This window comes from Dendrobates tinctorius, unplaced genomic scaffold (genome assembly GCF_039654945.1).
Source record: "Dendrobates tinctorius isolate UK_male_01 unplaced genomic scaffold, ASM3965494v1 ptg000069l, whole genome shotgun sequence".
NCBI classification, from domain to species: Eukaryota; Metazoa; Chordata; class Amphibia; order Anura; family Dendrobatidae; genus Dendrobates; species Dendrobates tinctorius.
The window spans coordinates 18,759,918-18,780,000 of record NW_027361737.1 but is presented as its reverse complement, the minus strand read 5'-3'; the positions used below and the strand labels follow the sequence as shown (position 1 = coordinate 18,780,000).

The 20,083-nt window shown below is 37.9% G+C and overlaps 1 protein-coding gene across 3 annotated transcripts in view; it reads left to right on the top strand.

Moving 5' to 3' along the window:
- Positions 1–20,083, top strand: part of PAX3 (paired box 3) — a 70,638-nt gene that overhangs the window by 3,392 nt on the left and 47,163 nt on the right. The window contains exons 2-5 of one of the 3 annotated variants that reach the window (XM_073581121.1): positions 1–35; positions 1,804–1,933; positions 3,447–3,581; positions 17,184–18,441. The exon at positions 1–35 is cut by the window's left edge and continues 201 nt beyond it. In XM_073581121.1, coding sequence (XP_073437222.1) covers positions 1–35; positions 1,804–1,933; positions 3,447–3,581; positions 17,184–17,260 — 377 coding nt within the window. In that variant the 3' untranslated portion in view covers positions 17,261–18,441. Of the gene's footprint in view, positions 36–1,803; positions 1,934–3,446; positions 3,582–17,183; positions 18,442–20,083 lie in introns of those variants that run through there. The other 2 variants (XM_073581120.1, XM_073581119.1) reach the window with 2 other exon arrangements.

Here is a 20,083-nt window from a genome sequence, read left to right as displayed (position 1 = left end):
TCAGGCCCGGGGCCATCGGGGGCAGCAAACCCAAGGTGAGACCCCAGCTCCCAACAATGAGCACAAAACACTCAGCAAAGCATGGAGAACAATACACTAACCATAGGAAGAATCCCAATAATGGCAATATCACCCCTGCTTCATCCAGAGCAATATTATCCTGCATGGCTTATTACATGTCAGTGGCCATTAATGAAACTATCTATCTAGGCAAGTGGTTATGAGATAGATAAATAGAAATAGATACAGAAAGAGGGAGATAGATAATAGATAGATAATAGATAGATATAGAGATAAATAATAGATAGATAATAGATAGATATAGAGATAGATAATAGATAGATAATAGCTAGATATAGAGATAGATAATAGATAGATAATAGATAGATAATAGATAGATATAGCGATAGATAATAGATAGATAATAGATAGATAATAGATAGATAATAGATAGATATAGAGATAGATAATAGATAGATAATAGATAGATAATAGATATATATAGAGATAGATAATAGATAGATAATAGATAGATAATAGATAGATAATCGCCTTTGAGATGAGTCCATAAAGACCCCCCCAAGTTTTGGCACAATTTCTGTGGAGTGCCTCCTGCCTCCCCTCTGCTGCACACTGCTCCTCCACTGGCTGTTCAGGCTCTTTCCCCCATTATTCTACAATGCTACTGCTGCTATTATTTATATGGATATTTAGATAGCGATTGTACAATTACAAGTAGTTCGATTATCCATGTATCGTGTTCTGTATTTTGGTATCCTGCTTTTACTTTCAAAAAGTACTTTCACCCGAATATAGAAAAAAAAGAAAAACAATTAAGCACACTATTACAAGATAGATACATAGAATAACAGATACATAGATATATGCTACACGATAGATAATCAAATATCCATGACTTTTTTTGTCATTAGGAATAATGTGATACGGATCAACAAGTGATTAAACATTGACGCGTTCATTTAATATGGGAAAAAAACATATTATGGACAATATAATCGATTGACTGCATTAGAACTGAACTCAGTAGACATGAGGCTGAGGTGTCATCTGCACCGACCATATGCTGCTCATCTGATCAATACACACCGATGACCCGGAGTCAAACTGCTGGGGAATGGTCTCTAATACAGATCTCTCTCTCTTTTTCTCTCTCTCGCTCGCTCTCTATCTATCTATCTATCTATCTATCTATCTATCTATCTATCATCTATCTATTATCTGTTTATCTATTCATATCTATCTATCTATCTATCTATCTATCTATCATCTATCTATTATCTATCTATGTATTAATATCTATCTATCTATCTATTAATACTGTATCTATCTGTATATCTTGTAATAAACTGTCTAATCCTTCATGTTCTATATCTGGGTGAATCTGGGTGTTCTGCTATCACATGTATTAGGCAGATGTATAATTTGACCTGTAGACCTGTAGTATGTGGAATGTAATATCCGTTTACTATATATTATCTATCTATATTTCTATTAATATTTTATAGCTATATTGCACAATAATTCATATATATATATTAACAATCTACCGATCTACAATGCTTATCTATCTATCTATCTATCTATCTATCTATCTATCTATCTATCTATCTATCTATTTCTCTATAGTTATATTACACACCGATACATCAATACAGATATATTCTATATAATATAAAAATATATGTATAATGCATAAAAGCTGCCTTTCCACATGTATACACAGACACCCACACATCCCCCCGTCTGCCGCCGGTTTACTCGGTGTCTCTTGTCCCCATGCAGCAGGGGACCACTCCGGACGTGGAGAAGAAAATCGAGGAGTACAAGAGGGAGAACCCGGGTATGTTCAGCTGGGAGCTCCGGGATAAGCTGCTGAAGGACGGGGTGTGTGACCGTAACGGCGTCCCGTCAGGTAGAGCCGCCTCCGCCTCCATCCGCCGCGCTCCATCCATCTCTATTAGGCGGCAGAATCACTTATCGGCAATTACACGTATCGATCGCGGCACCAGTGGAGCCATCCCGGGCATGAAATATTCACAAGCTCTGTCTCCGCTCCTTCCCCTGCCGCCTGCAGGTTACTACACCCCCTAATGTGCTCATCCAGAGCGTCCGCTGCACCAGCCCTGTGCAGGAATCACAAGACGATCAGCGGCCCAGTCACTCCTAGTAAATTAGCCACTAGCAGCAATTATTTCCTAAGTAGAGTAGAATGAATATATTCTTAAACAGTTTAGCTAATAGAACTCCACCATTAATAACAGCTTTAATAATATTCATAATTAGTTTAGTCTGTAGTAATAATAATAATAATAATAATAATAATAACGACAATAATAACCCATATTAATAAAATAAAGGAATCCCATCTAATTACCCATTCACCAATTCAAACGATATTGCAGTAAATAATAATAATAGTAATATAAATATAATAATATAAAATAAAATTATCTGGCCACTATCCCTGTCACCAGAAAATAATAAGAATGCAAGACTACAAAATGAAATCTATCCTTGATGCATACATTTGTGTAGAATGTAAATTTAGTTACATATGTGATTATTCGAAATGTTATTACAAGTATTTCTCATTAGTATTAATTTTTTATTTATTTATTCATTTTACTTACTTCCATAGCGCCATTAATTCCACAGCGCTTTACATACACTACTGTCTCTCTCCCCATTGGGGCTCACAATCTACATTAATAAAACAATGTTGAGTTTTAAAAGTTGAATACAGATATAAGCTGAAGACTTCTACAGTTATTATAGATGTCACATTATTAGATTAATTATGACATAATTTATATTTTTCTGCCTTTATATTATTATTATTATTATTATTATTATTATTATTAGTTGTAGATTTGCATCATACATTTTGGTAATTAGGAATTATAGCATTGATTTTATTTTTTATTTTTTTGCTTTTTCGTTTGTATTTTGTAGTTGCTACAGATGTATCATGATTGTAACTTATATCTATAATATGTATCTATCTAAATCTCTGTCCAATTACCTGTTTCTCATCTCTATTTATTTATTATCTATCTATTATCTATTTGTTATCAATCTATTTTGTCTATTTATCTATCAACTATCTATCTATCTATCTATCCCATATCTCTCTATCTATCTATCTATCTATCTATTTATCTATCAATCTATCTATCTATCTATCTATCTATCTATCTATCTATCCCATATCTATCTATCTATCTATCTTCTATATCTATCTATTATCTATCTATCTATCTATCTATTTTCTATATTTATCTATTATCTATCTATCTCTCTATCTATCTCTCTATTATCTATCTATCTATCTATCTATCTATCTATCTATCTATCTGTAAGAATTTATGGACGTATAATAAATAACACATCGCATTGATGGTGAATAATAACCTTTTCCCCTCCAGTCAGTTCCATTAGCCGAATTTTGAGAAGTAAATTTGGAAAAGTGGAAGAAGATGATGTGGATCTAGAGAGGAAAGAGCAGGAGGAGCAGGAGAAGAGGACGAAGCACAGTATAGACGGGATCCTGCGGGAGAGAGGTACCCTGCCCCCTGAGTGTTGTGTGTGATGGAATAATTGGGGTGACCGTGTGACCCCCTGTCCTCAGCCTTCTCCGGAGTGATACATGGGTTATATAAAGTTTGTTGCCGCCGGGCCTCGGTGTTTGCTTTGTCGTTGTGCTCACGGAGCGTTTTCCTGCTGTGTTTTGTGTGCGGTCAGTGGACATCGCGCTGATTTGTGTTGTTTATAGCTGCAATCAGGGCTAATGTGTAACCGAGGTGTCGGGGCAAGTGCTCCTCTTACACCTATTAGCACAGATCAAAAGCCTCCATTTCCCATCCTACCTCTTGTGGGACCTGGGGATTGTCAGGGAATGGCAGAAGAAGATGGTCCTGTGGGGGGAGGGAGGGGTTAATAATGGGAAAGAAACTTCCCAGAGCCTGGCAGCTTAGCTGTAGACATCAATAGGAAGCAACAGGAGTCCAGCTTGTGTCCTGTGAGGGGTCGGGACGGTGATGGGGGGGGCAGCAGCCACAGAAGGTATATTACAGAGGCTCTGTACCTGTCCTCTGACCCAGCTCAGCCCATTCTTCTCCTTCTCCATTCATTGAAGGGTGGACTGGCCCAGATCGTGCCCTCGCCTTAACCCCTTCAGGGCCTGTGAGCCCTGCAACACTAAATAATGAAATCATATACTTCCTTCGCAACACACAAACTTATTTCAGCTGTTTAGAGGCTTTGATAATAATTCGATTCTAAAGGAAACATTTGTCCTAAAATAAATTGGAAGCAGGAATCCTGCAATTCCTGAATGCTCTGTAACAGTGTTGTGAGGGCATTTCATGGAAAGGTTACAAATGAGCCACTAGAGTTTTTGCTTTTTTTTTTATTAATGAATTATTTAAAATTATATTTTTTAAATGAATAATATATTTATTTCTTTTACTCATTTATATAGCGCCATCAATTCCACAGTGCTCTTACAGACATTATAATTTTAGAAGTATAATCATATTTATGCATAAATAACATATATATATATATATATATATAGGAATACATGATACATTATATAAATATGTAAATATATATTGTTTATTAAATATTTATGTGATAAAATATTAGCATTATTACAAATTAAAGCTATATTGGTAAAATATTATCTATAATACATATAATACATTTTATATATTATGCACAATATATATAATACATATAAATAATACAGTATATATATAATATATATATTTTAATATTTAGATTTGATTGACTTTTTGGAGCTTTATTGATTTGTTTTGTTTTTTTTTCTATTGACTTTATTTTTTTTTTTTTAACATGAAGTTAGTAGTCTATAAATGTAAAGATCACCCATCAATATGAGCAGATCATCAAAGCTTAAGGGAGGGTTCCCACATATCAGACCATCAACTAGTACAGAAATGCCAAAGGGAAACTGATATGAGAACTGATCCCATTCTTTTCCGAGGACAGGTTTCCATATATTTGGCCAATCAATTTTTCTTTTCTTCCACTTGGTAGTGAAAAGCCAGAGGGAAACTGATGAAAGAACAGATCTCATAGTTTGGTATGGGATCACTCAGTTATTGAGCTGGTCCCTTCAAGAACCGGATCAGAAAGGGCTACAGGTGGCATTTTTTGATCTGGCCTGCCAGTTTGCAGTACAAGTTAGTGAGCCGGGTGACAAGTGAGACCATCTCCACATCTGCTGTGACGTGACGTGGATGGCCCAGATAGATTGACACCCGGCCTAAGGCCTCATTTGGATATCAGTCATTTCTCATGTGTGCAAAAAACAGTGACATAGTCATCAGTGATCGGTCAGTGAGTCAGTCTTTACCCCTAGTTTCATCAATGATTTTCATGTGTGAAAAAATAAATAAATTGCAAACCTTCTCTCCATGACAATATTAATCATGGCTAGCGCACTCACTATATACTGACGTCATACATGTGCTATTTGTCATCCATAAGCTTGTATGGGTAACTTTGATCCGTGGCGCTGATCAGAAACGGTCACGTCTCCATGGTCCACAGTGAAACACAGACATGAGAACAGCTCCATAGACTGTAATGGGTGCGTGTTCTGTCTGTGAAAACTTCCGATAGAACAAGTATGTGAAAAACGGATGCTTGAATGAGGCCTAAGGCTAAAAATATCGAGTTGGGGTTTTTCTGTTCTGTTATAGAAACAGAAATCATAATTCATACACGAAATAGATTCATCGCATGCGGGGAATTCACTGGTGTCCGATAGATGCCATTGACCGTGAAACCGTTGGGTTTCTGTTAGGTTGTTCATCGTTTTAGAAATTAGAAAAATAGCACTAATATCATTTATTGTGGTTTGCTTGTATAGCACCATCATATTCCTTTACATGCATTATCATCACTGGCTCACAATCTAGATTCCCTATAAGTATGTTTTTAGAGGAATCCCAAGCAACCCCATACAAACTCCTGGTTGATGTTGTCCTTGGTGGGATTTGAACCTAGGACCGCAAAGCAACAGTGCTAGCCACTGAGCCACCATGGGGCCCATGTGGACATAGATCAGTTTGGAACAGGTAACCTCACTTTGGACTGCAGACCTAGCCTAGGACAGGTAGTTGGGGGAGTCAGCCAGGACAGGTAGACTCAGTAAGGACTTTAGGTCTTGGCAGGGGGTGCAGCCTGGTAGAATGAGACAGTTTAAGCCTGGCTATATTAATGTGAGCTTTATCTGCATATTGGCACTAGAGGGGACAAAAAGTACCAAATGAGCTGGTCAAACATTTGTACAACTTTTCCATGGATGACAAAGGAGCCCCTCCATACATGATCTACACTTGGAGATGAACTTGGGGGACAAAGGGAGGAGAGTCCATTGAAACTCACACTTTAGCTCTGCGCAGACAAAGCTTCAGCTAGAAGCAGCTTGGCATGGACAAAGGAAGGCTTGCCTTTCTTATAATTCAAGGAGAAAAGAGTGAGAAAGCTGCCTCACAAAAGCCTCAGAAAAGACATTATGGGCCTGCAATGAGGGATGAATAATTCAATAGCCACTGCTACTGAGAGTTTTATGGACTCTTCACTGGGGAAGAAAAAAGGACACTTTTACCTACAAAATGTCTCTGGCTGTCATAGGGTGCACAGGACCAGTGAAAAGAGAGTTACTGAAGCATTAACCCTTGTGTGCCGCATGCATGACTGCTTCATAAGGAGCGCTACATGGTTGGCTGGATGGATGGATAGATACATAGACAAAGTCATAGATCGGAAATAAACTTGTAGAATAACTAGATAAATCTCTCTGTATACAGACAAATAATTTCATAGGATAGATGCTCTATTTATTTTACTATCAGTATAATCTGCCTTCTCCATATATCACGTGTTGCCAGTCCATGTGCTCACAACAAATGGAGATCATTAGGGAAAAAGCTAGTGGAGTTAAAAAGGAAACTTTTGTTTGTCTCTGCTTTTGATTTTAGTTCAAGAAGTAGAGAAATCTCCAAAGCCAGAAAGAAATGCCACCAGCTCGGGGAGACGTACTGTTCCCTTTTACCAGCACTGTACATTAACCCTTCATAGTGCTCTAGTAGATGCGCCGATGGTGAAAGTGCAGTAAGGTCACATTGGCGTGAATTTCTTTCAGATGTGTAAACTTGATGCATTGCTGGCAACAGTTGTCCTATCTGTCCACCCACCATCTGAATGTATGAAAACCAGACCGGTATGGATTGGGCAACTGATGCAAGGATAGGCCGAATCTCCAATTTCTGCCAGACAAGAATCTTACAGGTTCACTTAAAAGTGCAAATGTTAATGTTTCCTTAACCACTTAGTTTAATATGGGGTCTGTGTGGTGAATGGAGGGTGATGTTGTGAAGCAATTGATATTTTATATTGGCTGTAAGGGACCCCTGGTTGTGCTGACACAGGTTCCTTACCTATGTAAATGTTTATTGGCTTTTTGACTTGCTCGTATGGTGAACAGCGGGAATTTCCAGAAGCATTATTTGTGCATTGTGAACAATGCATCACCAGGTCTTTGTTGTGTTTTGCTTCTGATGGCCATTTCGCACAGCATGCAGATTGCTTCTGGCAAAGTTAAGTAGAATTCCATCCAAATAATGTTTCGTAAGTCCTTAGTACAGCTTTTATTAACCATACTGGAGAACATTTACAGAATGTGCACCCCCCAATCATAAAACTCACATTGGGGGTCAGTTAGAAAAATGAGCGGAGAAACATTTCTATAATTTGCCAGTAAATAAATAATTTTTATATGATGTCTGATTTTTATTTGATTATATTCTACATATTTTCTAGATTCTAGTATTTTTTTCTCTTATGATCCCCAGTGAGGCTGAACTCACAGACATATTGGTTCTTCTTCTTTTGCGCTTTATTTACTTGTATTATATCACATTTGGCCATTGGTGATAATGTTGCAGGGTCCCTGGCACTGTTGGGAGCAGTTCCCACTATATCACAGTGATACAGGCCTCCTTGTCTGGAGTTGAGGGCTGGCCACTGATTTTCTATAGTGGGAGATAACCTGACTCTTGCTTCTCAGTGTCCCCATCATCCACTTTGTCTTTACTGGGTCCTGTAAATATTTCTGTAGCTGCTCAGTGTGACATTTACAGCTCTGCTGAGTGTATTCCAGTCCTGGCAGCTGAATGGGCCCCTCTGTTCCCCCATGCAGAGTGGATCTGGCCCCCAGGCGGCGTCACAATGCATTTGTCCCTGGTCAGGCGCTCAGCCCCAATAGACTCTGCTAACTCTTCCCAATGTGAGAGCTCTGTAGGCAGATTAAATTGACTCTTTTCTTCCTCTCTCACTTTCATCTTGCACCATCCCCGCCCTCTGTAGCCCTGGGCGAACATTCGTGAAATTTCTGCAGCCTCCCCTTATTTCTTTTATTTAACCCCTCTTCCTCCCTCAAACACACTGGATCTGCAGAGTGGGGACAACATACAGTGTTGTCCAGAGGGTCAGACACTAATGGGAAGAGCTGGGGTCAAAGTAAAATTACCAGTAGAGTAAGGGCTCCTTCTGACAAGTGTTGGAAACAGCCATGTGTTGTCCGTATGCAAAATGGGTCGTGTGCGGACGGCACACTGACCAATGAAGTCAATGTGTTTTCAGATGAATGTTTTACACGTGACCAATTGGTCAATGCCGGAATGGGGTGCCAAAGGCAGACCAATAAAACTAAGAAAGAGAGAAAAACGCGATAGCTTGTATCCGGTTGAAATAGATAAAATAATAAAAGTTTGTGCTAACCTGATAATGTCGTGTTCACACAACATTGAAATGAGCATGTGATCCCAGCTGCAGCAGGTCCACAGGTCCAAAAAAAAACAAGTAGCAATAGGTGGAGCGAAAAAAGTGAATAATTCTGTGCTGCTGGTAGATGGTAGCAAATCCAGGTGCACATAAGGGCAGACCAGTAACACTGGGCCACTGTTCAACTATATGCAGGGTCTTACCGCCCATATTGAGCCTAGTGCCATTCAATATCTGGCCCACCAGCCCGTCATCACAATTTCAGCTCTATCTGCATCCGCCAAACTTGGATACCGTTGAACAGAGTGGTGGAAAAGGAGGTAAATTTGCCTCTGCTCAATGATTGATGAATTTGTTTGTAAATACTGTATTAAGTGTACTGAGTCAAGTGCTGCTTATATAGGCTGGTGAGAGGCCCATTCCTACAGAGAGGCCCACCGGGGAATTCACCTGTTCTCCTCTAGGCTAGTCCAAGCCTGCTCCATGTGTAAAAAATCGCAGGATGCACTGCTTTAATCCGTGCTTTGGATCAGACACACTCATTATAGTACAATGAGTGCGCGACACATCACACTCGGACTACCATCAGTATGTCGAGTTTTTTATGGATCCATTACCATTGTTAACAGTGGAAACTATATTTTGCCTTTTTTATTAAATTTTTCCTATCAAAAACAGATGCCGAATGGTTGCAAAAAAAAAAGACATAAAGATGGCATACAGTTTGCGATATGGATGAAAATGTGTCTTTTTTTTCTGATTGAAAAGTAGGACATTTGGAATAAACTCTTCTTTATCCGCTCTTAAAGAGTTGGATGCTTTCATGAGATAATGTATTACAAAAATTGCTTACATATGTAAAGATAGTTATCTGAATTGCAATTTAGGTTGATCCTTGCAAGAGATTAGGAGGAACTTATCACTGTAATACAGATTGGACTAAACCTCAATCCGATGATTTCCTGATCAGGATCTGATTTTCATCCATTTTTGGCCTGTATGTCCGTTTTCACCATGAATGTGGCATCTGAATTCCCCATATGCAAAAAAAAGAAGAGAAACAAGAAAAAAAACAATTGCAAAGTTCTCCTACCCATTAGACAATAAATAATTGCATTTGGATAACACATGGATGGCATCCGAGTGCTGTCCGGTTTTGTAAAGGAACCAATCAGAAAAGTGTCCATCCACTATAACGTTACCTGGTTATTAGAGTTGTTATTCCCTGTGGGTCACACTGATTGGCTGCAGCCTTTACTATTTCATCAGATTGGACGTCCGCTTTGTTGTAATATTGATGAGCTACAGCCGATCAGCGTCCGCTGATTGGCTGCAGTGGTCCTGTGATACAACAGTGTTTTGTGACCCGCAAGGAATAGTGTCGCTGAAATCACTAGAACAGTAGGTGAATGGACAACCCCTTTAACTTGATGGACATACAACATAACTATTTATCTGTGTTTAATTTATTTCATGTGATAACCATGTATGTAATCCACATGATGGTGAGGCATTAGGAGATGAAAGCCACAGGCACAGATCTGCTGGATGATGGCTCCTACTCCCCAGGGTCAAGCCCGTTGTAGGGACTGGATGTGGACAACTGAGCAGTGTTGTATATGACACACGACTGCCAGTGTAGAGCTTAAATATTTACATGCAACCTGACAATAAGGGACTTGTTAGTGCGAAGGCAAGATGGTCATCCCGATACTGCCCATCACCCACACTGCATTCAATGCTTTCACCGGCCTCCATTACAGACCTATGAGGCTTACACACAATATTCAACACTCTGTGTCCTGGCATTTTAATATCCCCCCAGCCGATATGGTATGATGGTATGCCAACAAACCAACTTGTATAATATTCTTCAGTAGTTTCTTTCCCTTATGGTACCACTGCATACATATAACCCTTAAAGTTCTAGTTTATTAATGTATAATAAAAAACATCTATATACAGTGGGGAAAAAAGTATTATCAGTGGTCTTGTATGTCTTCCATTTTCTTATTATTGCTCCCACAGTTAATTTCATCACACCAAGCTGCTTGCCTATTGTAGATTCAGTCTCCCCAGCCTGGTGCAGGGCTGCAATTTTGTTTCTGGTGTCCTTCTCTTTGGTCTTCACCATAGTGGAGTTTGGAGTGTGACTGTTTGAGGTTGTGGACAGGTGCCTTTTATACTGAATACAAGTTTAAACAGGTGCCTTACTACAGGTAATGAGTGGAGGACAGAGGAGCCTCTTAAAGAAGAAGTTACAGGTCTGTAAGAGCCAGAAATCTTGCATATTTTAGGTGACCAAATACTTATTTGCCACCATAATTTGCAAAATACATCTTGCCAAATCAGACAATGTGATTTTCTGGATTTGTTTTCTCATTTTGACTCTCATAGTTGTGGTCTACCTATGATGTCAATTACAGGCCTCTCTCATCTTTTTAAGTGGGAGAACTTGCGCAATTGGTGTCTGACTAAATACTTTTTCCCCACTGTATGCCCTATAGTAGTTGATAATATATATCATGAACCTAGGCTAGACAGTCAACAACTATACTAAAGGAGGGGAAGGAAGAGCAGGACACAACATGAAATATAATAGGGCAAAGATTACTTATCATTATGATGCATGCTAATAGACATTGCTTCTATGCCTCTGCCTTGATGCCTTTCACCTTAGATGATTCATCAGGAGGCCAAAAGTTGTTCATAAGAGGCACAGATGCTGTGAAATGATCAAAAGCCCATTGTGGTATGGTACAACTACACAAGGACTGACTCCAGTACTCCCACCAGTGAGAGGAGCCTTTACAGCTGCCCTATGCAGTGGATTAGACCCACACTGATTTGCCACCTTCAGTAGAAATGACTTTAAACTTGTGCTAATGCTATTTTTGCATGGCAGCACCGGCCAGGGATAATTTCAACATCTATTTGTTGATTTCAGGTATATTTGTGTCTGCATATATTATGCTGATTTCCATACATGACAAGCTGAGATGATTCCATTACCGTAGTACTATCACCCCCAGCAAGCATAAGCTACTTTCTAAGCCTGCATTTAAGCGCCTTATTACTGACTCAGGTCCCGTTAGTTAATAACGTTACATTGCTCATTGTAGAAATAACTGATGAATAATTTATTAATTGCTGTTGAATCATGTTGAGTGGATTTATCTAGCACGGGACATAATCTATTCTTACTAGATATACAATGCATAAAAGTGCAGCTGATTCCATTCTAGATAAGTGTAGAATGGCCGCAGTTTCCAGTGTCACAGCCATGAGAAGCTTCAATTCAGACTAAACTGAATGTGCCATAAAGCAAAATTCCCGGTGATGCATTAATGTCTATAAGTAGCTCTATACCTCCATTTGCTATTGATAGCGTTGCTTATAGATGTGTACTGCCAGCAGTTTTTCTATAAGATGATATATATTTAGTAACAGTTTTCACATAAGCCGATGTCTGACTCCCTAGTAGTAACATGTGTGGTAAGCAATTGGGTATGGGCAAAGGGTGTATTAGGAACCAGCATGCCTGACTTTTCTTTCCCTGGTACACCTCCATACACAATATGCCAAAATCAGCAGGTACACAGGACATTCATCTAATGCATCTTTAGTTGTCAACATGTGGCACTCACTATATCTCTGGGGAATGCCTAAAGGCATATTCCCATCTCTAAGATCATACCCAATATATACATTAGTAGGTGAAATAATAATATTAGCAAATACCTCTAATTAGAAATGTAGTATAGTTTTTCTGATTCACTATTTCTTTTTCCTCATGTGCAAGTATTGCAGGACCTTATTTATCCATGGTTCCGACCAATAGCAATCATCTAACTAACTGTCACTGTAGCAGTGCTCGTAACCATGCATACCTAAGGTTCTGAGGTCTAAGGGGTAAGGTTTCTCCTTGTGGACAGTGACAAAGCAGCTCTGGCTTGTATGTCACTCTCCACAAGGAGAAACCTTACCCCTTAGACCTCAGTACGGAGCCTCTCACCTAGCCAAATCAGTTCTTATACTTTGCACTGATGAGGGCCAATAACCTGAAACACCGTGTCTGCAAATTGAGATTCTGATTTGGCTTTTATCTTAAGTCATATTACAAGACTCGTTAAAGGGTTGATTGTGACTTGCAGGATCGCTACTACTAACAGGTGGCGCTATAGAGTTCAAGTCCTCTTTCTTTCTGAACAGGCAATTTGCATACTTAAGGTCCTGCAATCCCTGGAAGAGGAAAGAGACATAGGAAATCAGAAAAACTATACTCCATTTCTAATTGGAGATATGTGCTAATTTTATTATTATTATTTCAGCTACTACATAGTGGGATAGGACCTTGGAGATGGGAATACTTCTTTAAACTTTCTTCATTCTGTGCTTTTTTGTGTGTGATCATATCCCTGCTGAGACTTTGATGTGATTTATTTGAGTAGTGAGTATTAGATGAGTATAACTTCTGCAGAATGAACATAAGTAATAAATAAGTATAGAAAATCGTAAAAAAAATATCTTAATAATAGAAAATTATTTTCTCCTATATAAGTAAGGCTGGATTTACATATAACAATTTTGTGATGAATTATCTGGGGATCTGATTCTTAGTCTATCTAATTCACACCTCTGTTTTTCACACGTATGGTCTATCCTAACTTTTCACAGATGGAGGGCACCTATCATAGTCTATAGTGGCTATTCACATGTCTGGGTTTTTTTTTTTTGCAGACTGTGCATCTTTAAAAAAAATACGGAGACTTGTCTGTTTTTGATAGGAGTCATAGATCAAGATTATTCATAGAAGTCTACGGGTCCATGAAAACTCACTGACAGCACACGTTGTCCATTTTTTAGAATGTAAGGCTAAGTTCACACAACCATATAAAAAATTATCCACTTTTCAAACCCCCCCAAAAAATTACAATTTTCATCTGTATTGTCATTTGTGTGATTAGATCTGTACTTCAAAATCCCCATCAAATCAGTTTTGCAAGGAGCAGAAAGCAAATCAGTAGATAATCTGTAGTCTGGTATATCTGCATACCTTATGCAATATTCGGCATGGAAAAGTTGGGGATCGGCCCCATTGCATAACGTTGGGATCAATGCATGTACGGATCTTACCCAATTGTGGTTAGAGGCAGAAGATTAAAGTAATATTAATATTATTGACCTGAGGGTAACCAGTTATTTCTGTACTGCTTTTAGGGTTTGATTATCTGGCCAATCTGATAAGCTTTTAGCTCACCGAGTTCATTTAGCGTATGGTAGCAATGATTTTCGGCCACATTGAGACATTTACACACGGTGATTTCAGAATGAATCACAAGGTACTGCCCATGAAACATGAAATGGGTGACGCTAGTATAAAGCTGCCCCTTTTGCCATCCGGTGCTCATTACATAGGCCACAGGTCTTGGTAACTTGCAGCAGGCAAATGGTTAATCCTGAGTGTATATACAGCAAAGCGGACAGTAAAAGGTAATTAAGTTGTTTTAATACCTCATCTTAGGGGCTGCTTTACAGCTTTTTTACAAGCAGGCATTATAATGTGAAAAGGATGTTTTTGAGCAGTCTCTCCAGGCAAATATTGATTAAGTAGTTGTTTGTTGATACTTTTGTCGCCTCTCAAAGAGTCAGTGGCTTTGCCTCTTGTGTTTTAGCTGCCATTGTTATTGGTATCTAATGAGATCAAAGGGGATCGTTTTTTTCAATGTATCTGACTTGGAAAATTCTATTTGAAGCCCCTTTGTGGATTTTTTTGGCTGATCACTGGTGTCTATATAAATGGAGTCAGATTATTTTTCACTCGACCAAAGCTCAAAAGTCGACCCTTCCGATTTAATAACGCATTTTAAAATTATTCGCATATTATTAGCATGTAGCAAATTACCTATTAGCTAGTTATTAGTATTTTTTTTAACTTTAAATGAACAAAAACAAATTAAACATTACATTTTAAAACTTGACTTAAATTTTTTCTGAGAGCATAAATGTAAAAAAAATGATGTCTTGTTAAAGTTCTTTATAGATCTGTAAACATTTAATAATACAGTTAATGATCTGTATAATGTGTATAATAGGTAGGTATAATGAATGATTATATTTTATATAATCTTTTTAGTAAAATCATAAAATAAAAAGAAAACATGAAAACCAATTGATTAAAATAAATATGGATCTGGGAAAAGTATATAATGAAAACGTTCTCATGAAAATATCCAAATATATCAAATTCACTAAGAAAAAAATAATTGCAAAGTGTATTTGCTCCTTTTTAAAGGTAGTTGACAAAAATGATCTTCTCTATTATTTATTAATCACCCTGCTACAAATTACTGCTCTTATGTATCATTTGGATTGTTTTTTACATAGCATTTATTTTGCAAATTAAAGTCAGTGCTATTTAATGAATATATTTTGTATCCTTACGAATAAGAGATTTATTTTTTTCAACTGACAGTTCGTAAAGTAGTAAAGAGGCAGCACAAAGTGTCAGTAAAATGCTACAAATATATATATCTTTATATATATATATTTATATATTCATATATATCTATATCTATATACATATATATTTATATACATCTCAAAAGAAGATAATCATTATATCTATGCTTTAATAAAACCATTGACCCCAACAGATGTGTTTGTAAATTGGTCTTGCTAATAACATTACAATCATAGATTTCAGACAAGAAAATACATGGTACCCCAAAACATACATTTTCCACTCCCTTAATCCATAATTTCACATTTCCATTAAAGCATTTTAATCAACAAGTGTCCTACTGGAAAAAATAATAGCTGTACCATATGTTGCTACGTATGGAAATTGGTAGATGTCTCTTGAGTTAATTTGACAATGGAACAAATGGAGGAGAAAGTAGTTTTAGGGTGAATAATAAAGCGCCAGATTTTTTTAAAAATTTGGTCCATTTACTTGGATAGATCTTGAAGGAATTTTTGTCCAAGCAACCTTAATCAGATGAATGAAACTAAATTTCATTCACAGAAATTTCTGCAACTAATCTTAGCCAATCTACGTTTCCAATGATAAAGACGAGCCCCGATTCTATAGGAACTCTCCATTGTACATCAATGCTTATAGACAGATGGTAATTGTTTATAATCAGCCGAGTGCTTAATAATAATTAGTGCTGTTTACTGTATGACTATTGCTATTATTATGGCGTGGCGTGTGGTTAGACGGAAGAAACACATGGGTAAAACTTGCCTAAATTACTTTCTAGTCACTGATGTGCTAAGTAAACTGTGGTAATTAGAAGGATAGTTCTAATGATGTCTTAGGAGTATTGATGTCATTTTGAATTAGTGCTAATGAGCAGTTATTGGCGGACCTCTGCCTGCGCTAATAGGAGCCTAGAAGCATGTCAAACGTGGAATGAAACTGTTTTGGTCTATGGCAAGGTGACATCTGCATGTAATGCAATATAACACATACACCACACTAAATGAAATGACTTCAATAAGTGACCGGGTATCTTTAATCGAAGAGACAGCGAATAGTAAGGAAGACAGTATTATATCGGGTAGTTTTTTATCACGGCGACACTTTGATAATTTGATCATTATTGCACAATGGTAGATCAAAAATGCTAATAAATTCATGGGTCTTTTTACCTTTTTTTCCCCTTCTTGTTGAAAATAATTTCAAGTTACTTTGATATTTCCTAAGGCCACGTTCACATGTAAGCCAAAATCAGGAGTGGAACAAAGGAAAAGTATAATAGAAACAAGTCACCACTTCTGTATTTAGCACCCACTCCTGGTTTTGGCTTACACATACTGATGGGAAATACTGACCAAATACTGACCGTGTGAACGTATCCTACCAATGGGAGTTGCAAGGAGTCCCATCACAACCATATTCGTTGACAGAGGTGAAGCCGACAGGTGATATGTAAGGTGTTTGATAACCTACTTTATGACATGTTGCAATGATAGATGGACCAAAGTATGGGAGGATAAAAGTCACTGTATAAAAAAAAAAGACTTTTTTAATGTTTAGCACCTTTTTCACACTCGTATTATAGATGTTGAGAAGATAAGTTAGTCATTTAACTGTTTTTTTTTTTGTGTATCGCGATAGCTCTCCGTCTTAAGTAATGCAGTAAATACCAGTTAGTAGTGACATTACATGAGATCCAGGATTACCAGGGTGATTTTCTAGACACAAAAATCCATATCAGTCAACTTTTTAGGGCTAATTTGTGAATTGCATATTGGGAACTGTACAATGATGATCATGATGACCACCATAAGCTTCTCCGACTTCCAACCTATCATTGACACAATAATTTTTTTCATAGACTTTGGAGAAATGTCTCCTATGGTTCCTGACTGTGCAGGAATTGACAGACGGTTGGCTACACTGGTGATTTCATGATAACTCTTGGATCCAACTGACAACCTCTGCTCTGCTACATCTGGAACTGACGTACTAGATCGATGTTGTCTGTGTGCAGGGAGGTGTCAAATTCAGCCTAAATTTCTTTTGCCCAAAAAAAATCATAAATTGTTATTGGCTATTGCATATGTTTTAACAAATTGAAGTTATTAGGTTCCCACTGGAGTAGTAATATTTGATTTCTCCTGCATATTAAATGGAAGAATGTATGATCGTTAAATGTAAAAAATAAAGACGAATTAGAAAAAAAAAATAATAAGGAGCATCTCCTTCAAATAAAACTTTGAAAACCATTGAGTTTCTTAGTTTACATCTGCTTTTGGTAAAGATTGTGGCAAACAGTATAGATTCCAATACAGTCATGATATGACTGGCACTAAGTTTTCCAGACAAGAGCGCAGTCAGAAAGCCTTATAACGTGGACGATTGCATTGCAATGCTTGGACTGGCCGTCGGCTATTCTGACCTGATGCATGACAGCATGTATTATCTATGCAGCTGTCACGCTCAGGTCAGGTGAGCTGCTGGCCAGTCCTAGCATTGCGAAGTGATTGTCGTCCGTGTTATATGGCCGTCTGACTGTGCTCTTAGGTTAAGTTCCCAGAAATCTCATGCTCCCTGAGCTTTACAGTTTAAACTGACCAGCAGAGCGTGTTTAAAAACCGCAACGTGTCAATTTCTCTTGCGGGTAGTTTTATGTGCTGATTTTTTCCAAAGAATTGCATTAGATGCGAAAAATCCGAAGGTAAAAAACTGGGAAACGAACAACAACAACAAAAAAAACATGTAATCTCCACATGACTGTATTAATTCAAAAATGCAATGAAAAAAATCTGCCACATCAAATACTCATGAGAACGTAACTTTTAATGGAAGTTACAGTCAGTAAATGACCAATTACATGTACATTACAAGTCATTCCATCAGTGACCTTTGATGTTTTCTCTTTTATGTATTTTTTATTGTTTTTAATTCTTGTTTATTTATGGAGGTTGGCAAAATCAAGGGAAATGGTCAATTACTGATTCACTATAAATACTTCCTGTCTTCTGTTATTTGACTTTTCACTTTTTTATTTCTTGGCTTGATAAAGGCCCTGCGTGGCCGAAACGTTGCTAACTTTCTTGTGTGTATACTAGTGACAATAAAAATATTTTTGTGGAAGGAAGATACCTGGTGCCTTGGATTCTTGGAGTATGTGCAATTGTTACAACCTAGTGGAGTGGGGCATGAGATACACCTTGGTTTGATATCAGTAAATGACCCTTTAATTAAATTATGTTTTATTTAACTCATATATTATTTATTTTTTATTTTTGACATTATTTCTATATCATAATCTGCATTTAAAAATTAAAAAAAATCTTGCTATTTTTTTACATTGATCACTGGAAATTTTTTGACTCAGAAAACAATACATTTACATTATCTGGAATAGTCAGATCCAGACCCTATCTTTGTAAAGGGAGGAGGAGCAGGTTCAGCTGTGATATCTCCTATTATGATTGGTGGATCTTGTGTTATCAGATGTGAATAGAGGTGTTGTTACCTGCCATTGTAATCCTGCCTCTTAATTATTATTATAATTATTATTTATTTATATAACGCCATTAATTCCATGGTGCTGTACATGAGAAGGGGTTACATACAAAGTTATAGATATCGTTAACAGTAAACAAATTTACAATGACAGACTGGTACAGAGGGGTGAGGACCCTGTCCTTGCGGACTTACATTCTACAGGATAGTGGGGAAGAGACAGAAGGTCGGGGGTGCAGCAGCTCTGGTGGTGATGAGGCGGCAGCTCAGGCGGTGGTGAGGCGGCAGAATGGTCATTGCAGTCTGTAAGCTTTCCTGAAAAGATGGGTTTTCAGGTTCCGTTTGAAGGATCCGAGGGTGGTGGATAATCAGACGTGTTGAGGCATGGCATTCCAGAGGATAGGGGATATTCGGGAGAAATCTTGGAGGCAGTTGTGTGAGGAACGAATAAGTGTGGAGGAGAGTAGGAGGTCTTGGGAGGATCGGAGATTACGTGAGGGAAGATATTGGGAGATTAGTTCAGAGATATAGGGAGGGGAAAGGTTGTGGATGGCTTTCTAGGTCAGTGTTAGAAGTTTGAACTGGATTCATTGGGGAATTGGGAGCCAATGGGGGGATTTGCAGAGGGGGGAGACAGGGGAGTAGCGAGGAGAGAGTTGGATTACTCGGGCAGCAGAATTAAGGACAGACTACAGTGGTGCAAGAGAGTTAGCAGGGAGGCCACAGAGGACAGTGTTGCAGTAGTCAAGGCGGGAGATGATGAGGGCATGTGCAAGAGTTTTAGTAGATTGAGGACTGAGGAAGGGACGGATTCTGGAAGTGATAAGGAGCCTTGTGAAAATACTTTCTGAAATGACAGGAAGTATGATTTTAAAATTGCACCCCTGGTCACTGTGAAAATTGCAAAATTACTAAATTTGTTTTAAATAAAAATCATGAAATGAAAGAAAAAGGTACATAAAGTTGATTCAAAAAATAGGTCATTTGTTGATGATAGCTGCCCTATAAATTAAAGTATCAGGAAATTTATGCTCCCCAAACTATGAACACCATGAAATAGAGTCAGGCTCCGTTTGTCTGTACATAATGATTCAAGTATAATGTACCAAGTACTGCTAATATAAAAGGGTGGTGGCCACTCCTGCACAAGGGCCCACCAGAGGATTCTCCTGTTCTCCTGTGGGCCAGTCCAAGCCTAGAACAAAGTATCAATTGGGCAACTCTCCCTGCTTAGCTTGACTTGACTACCAACTCTCTCATTGG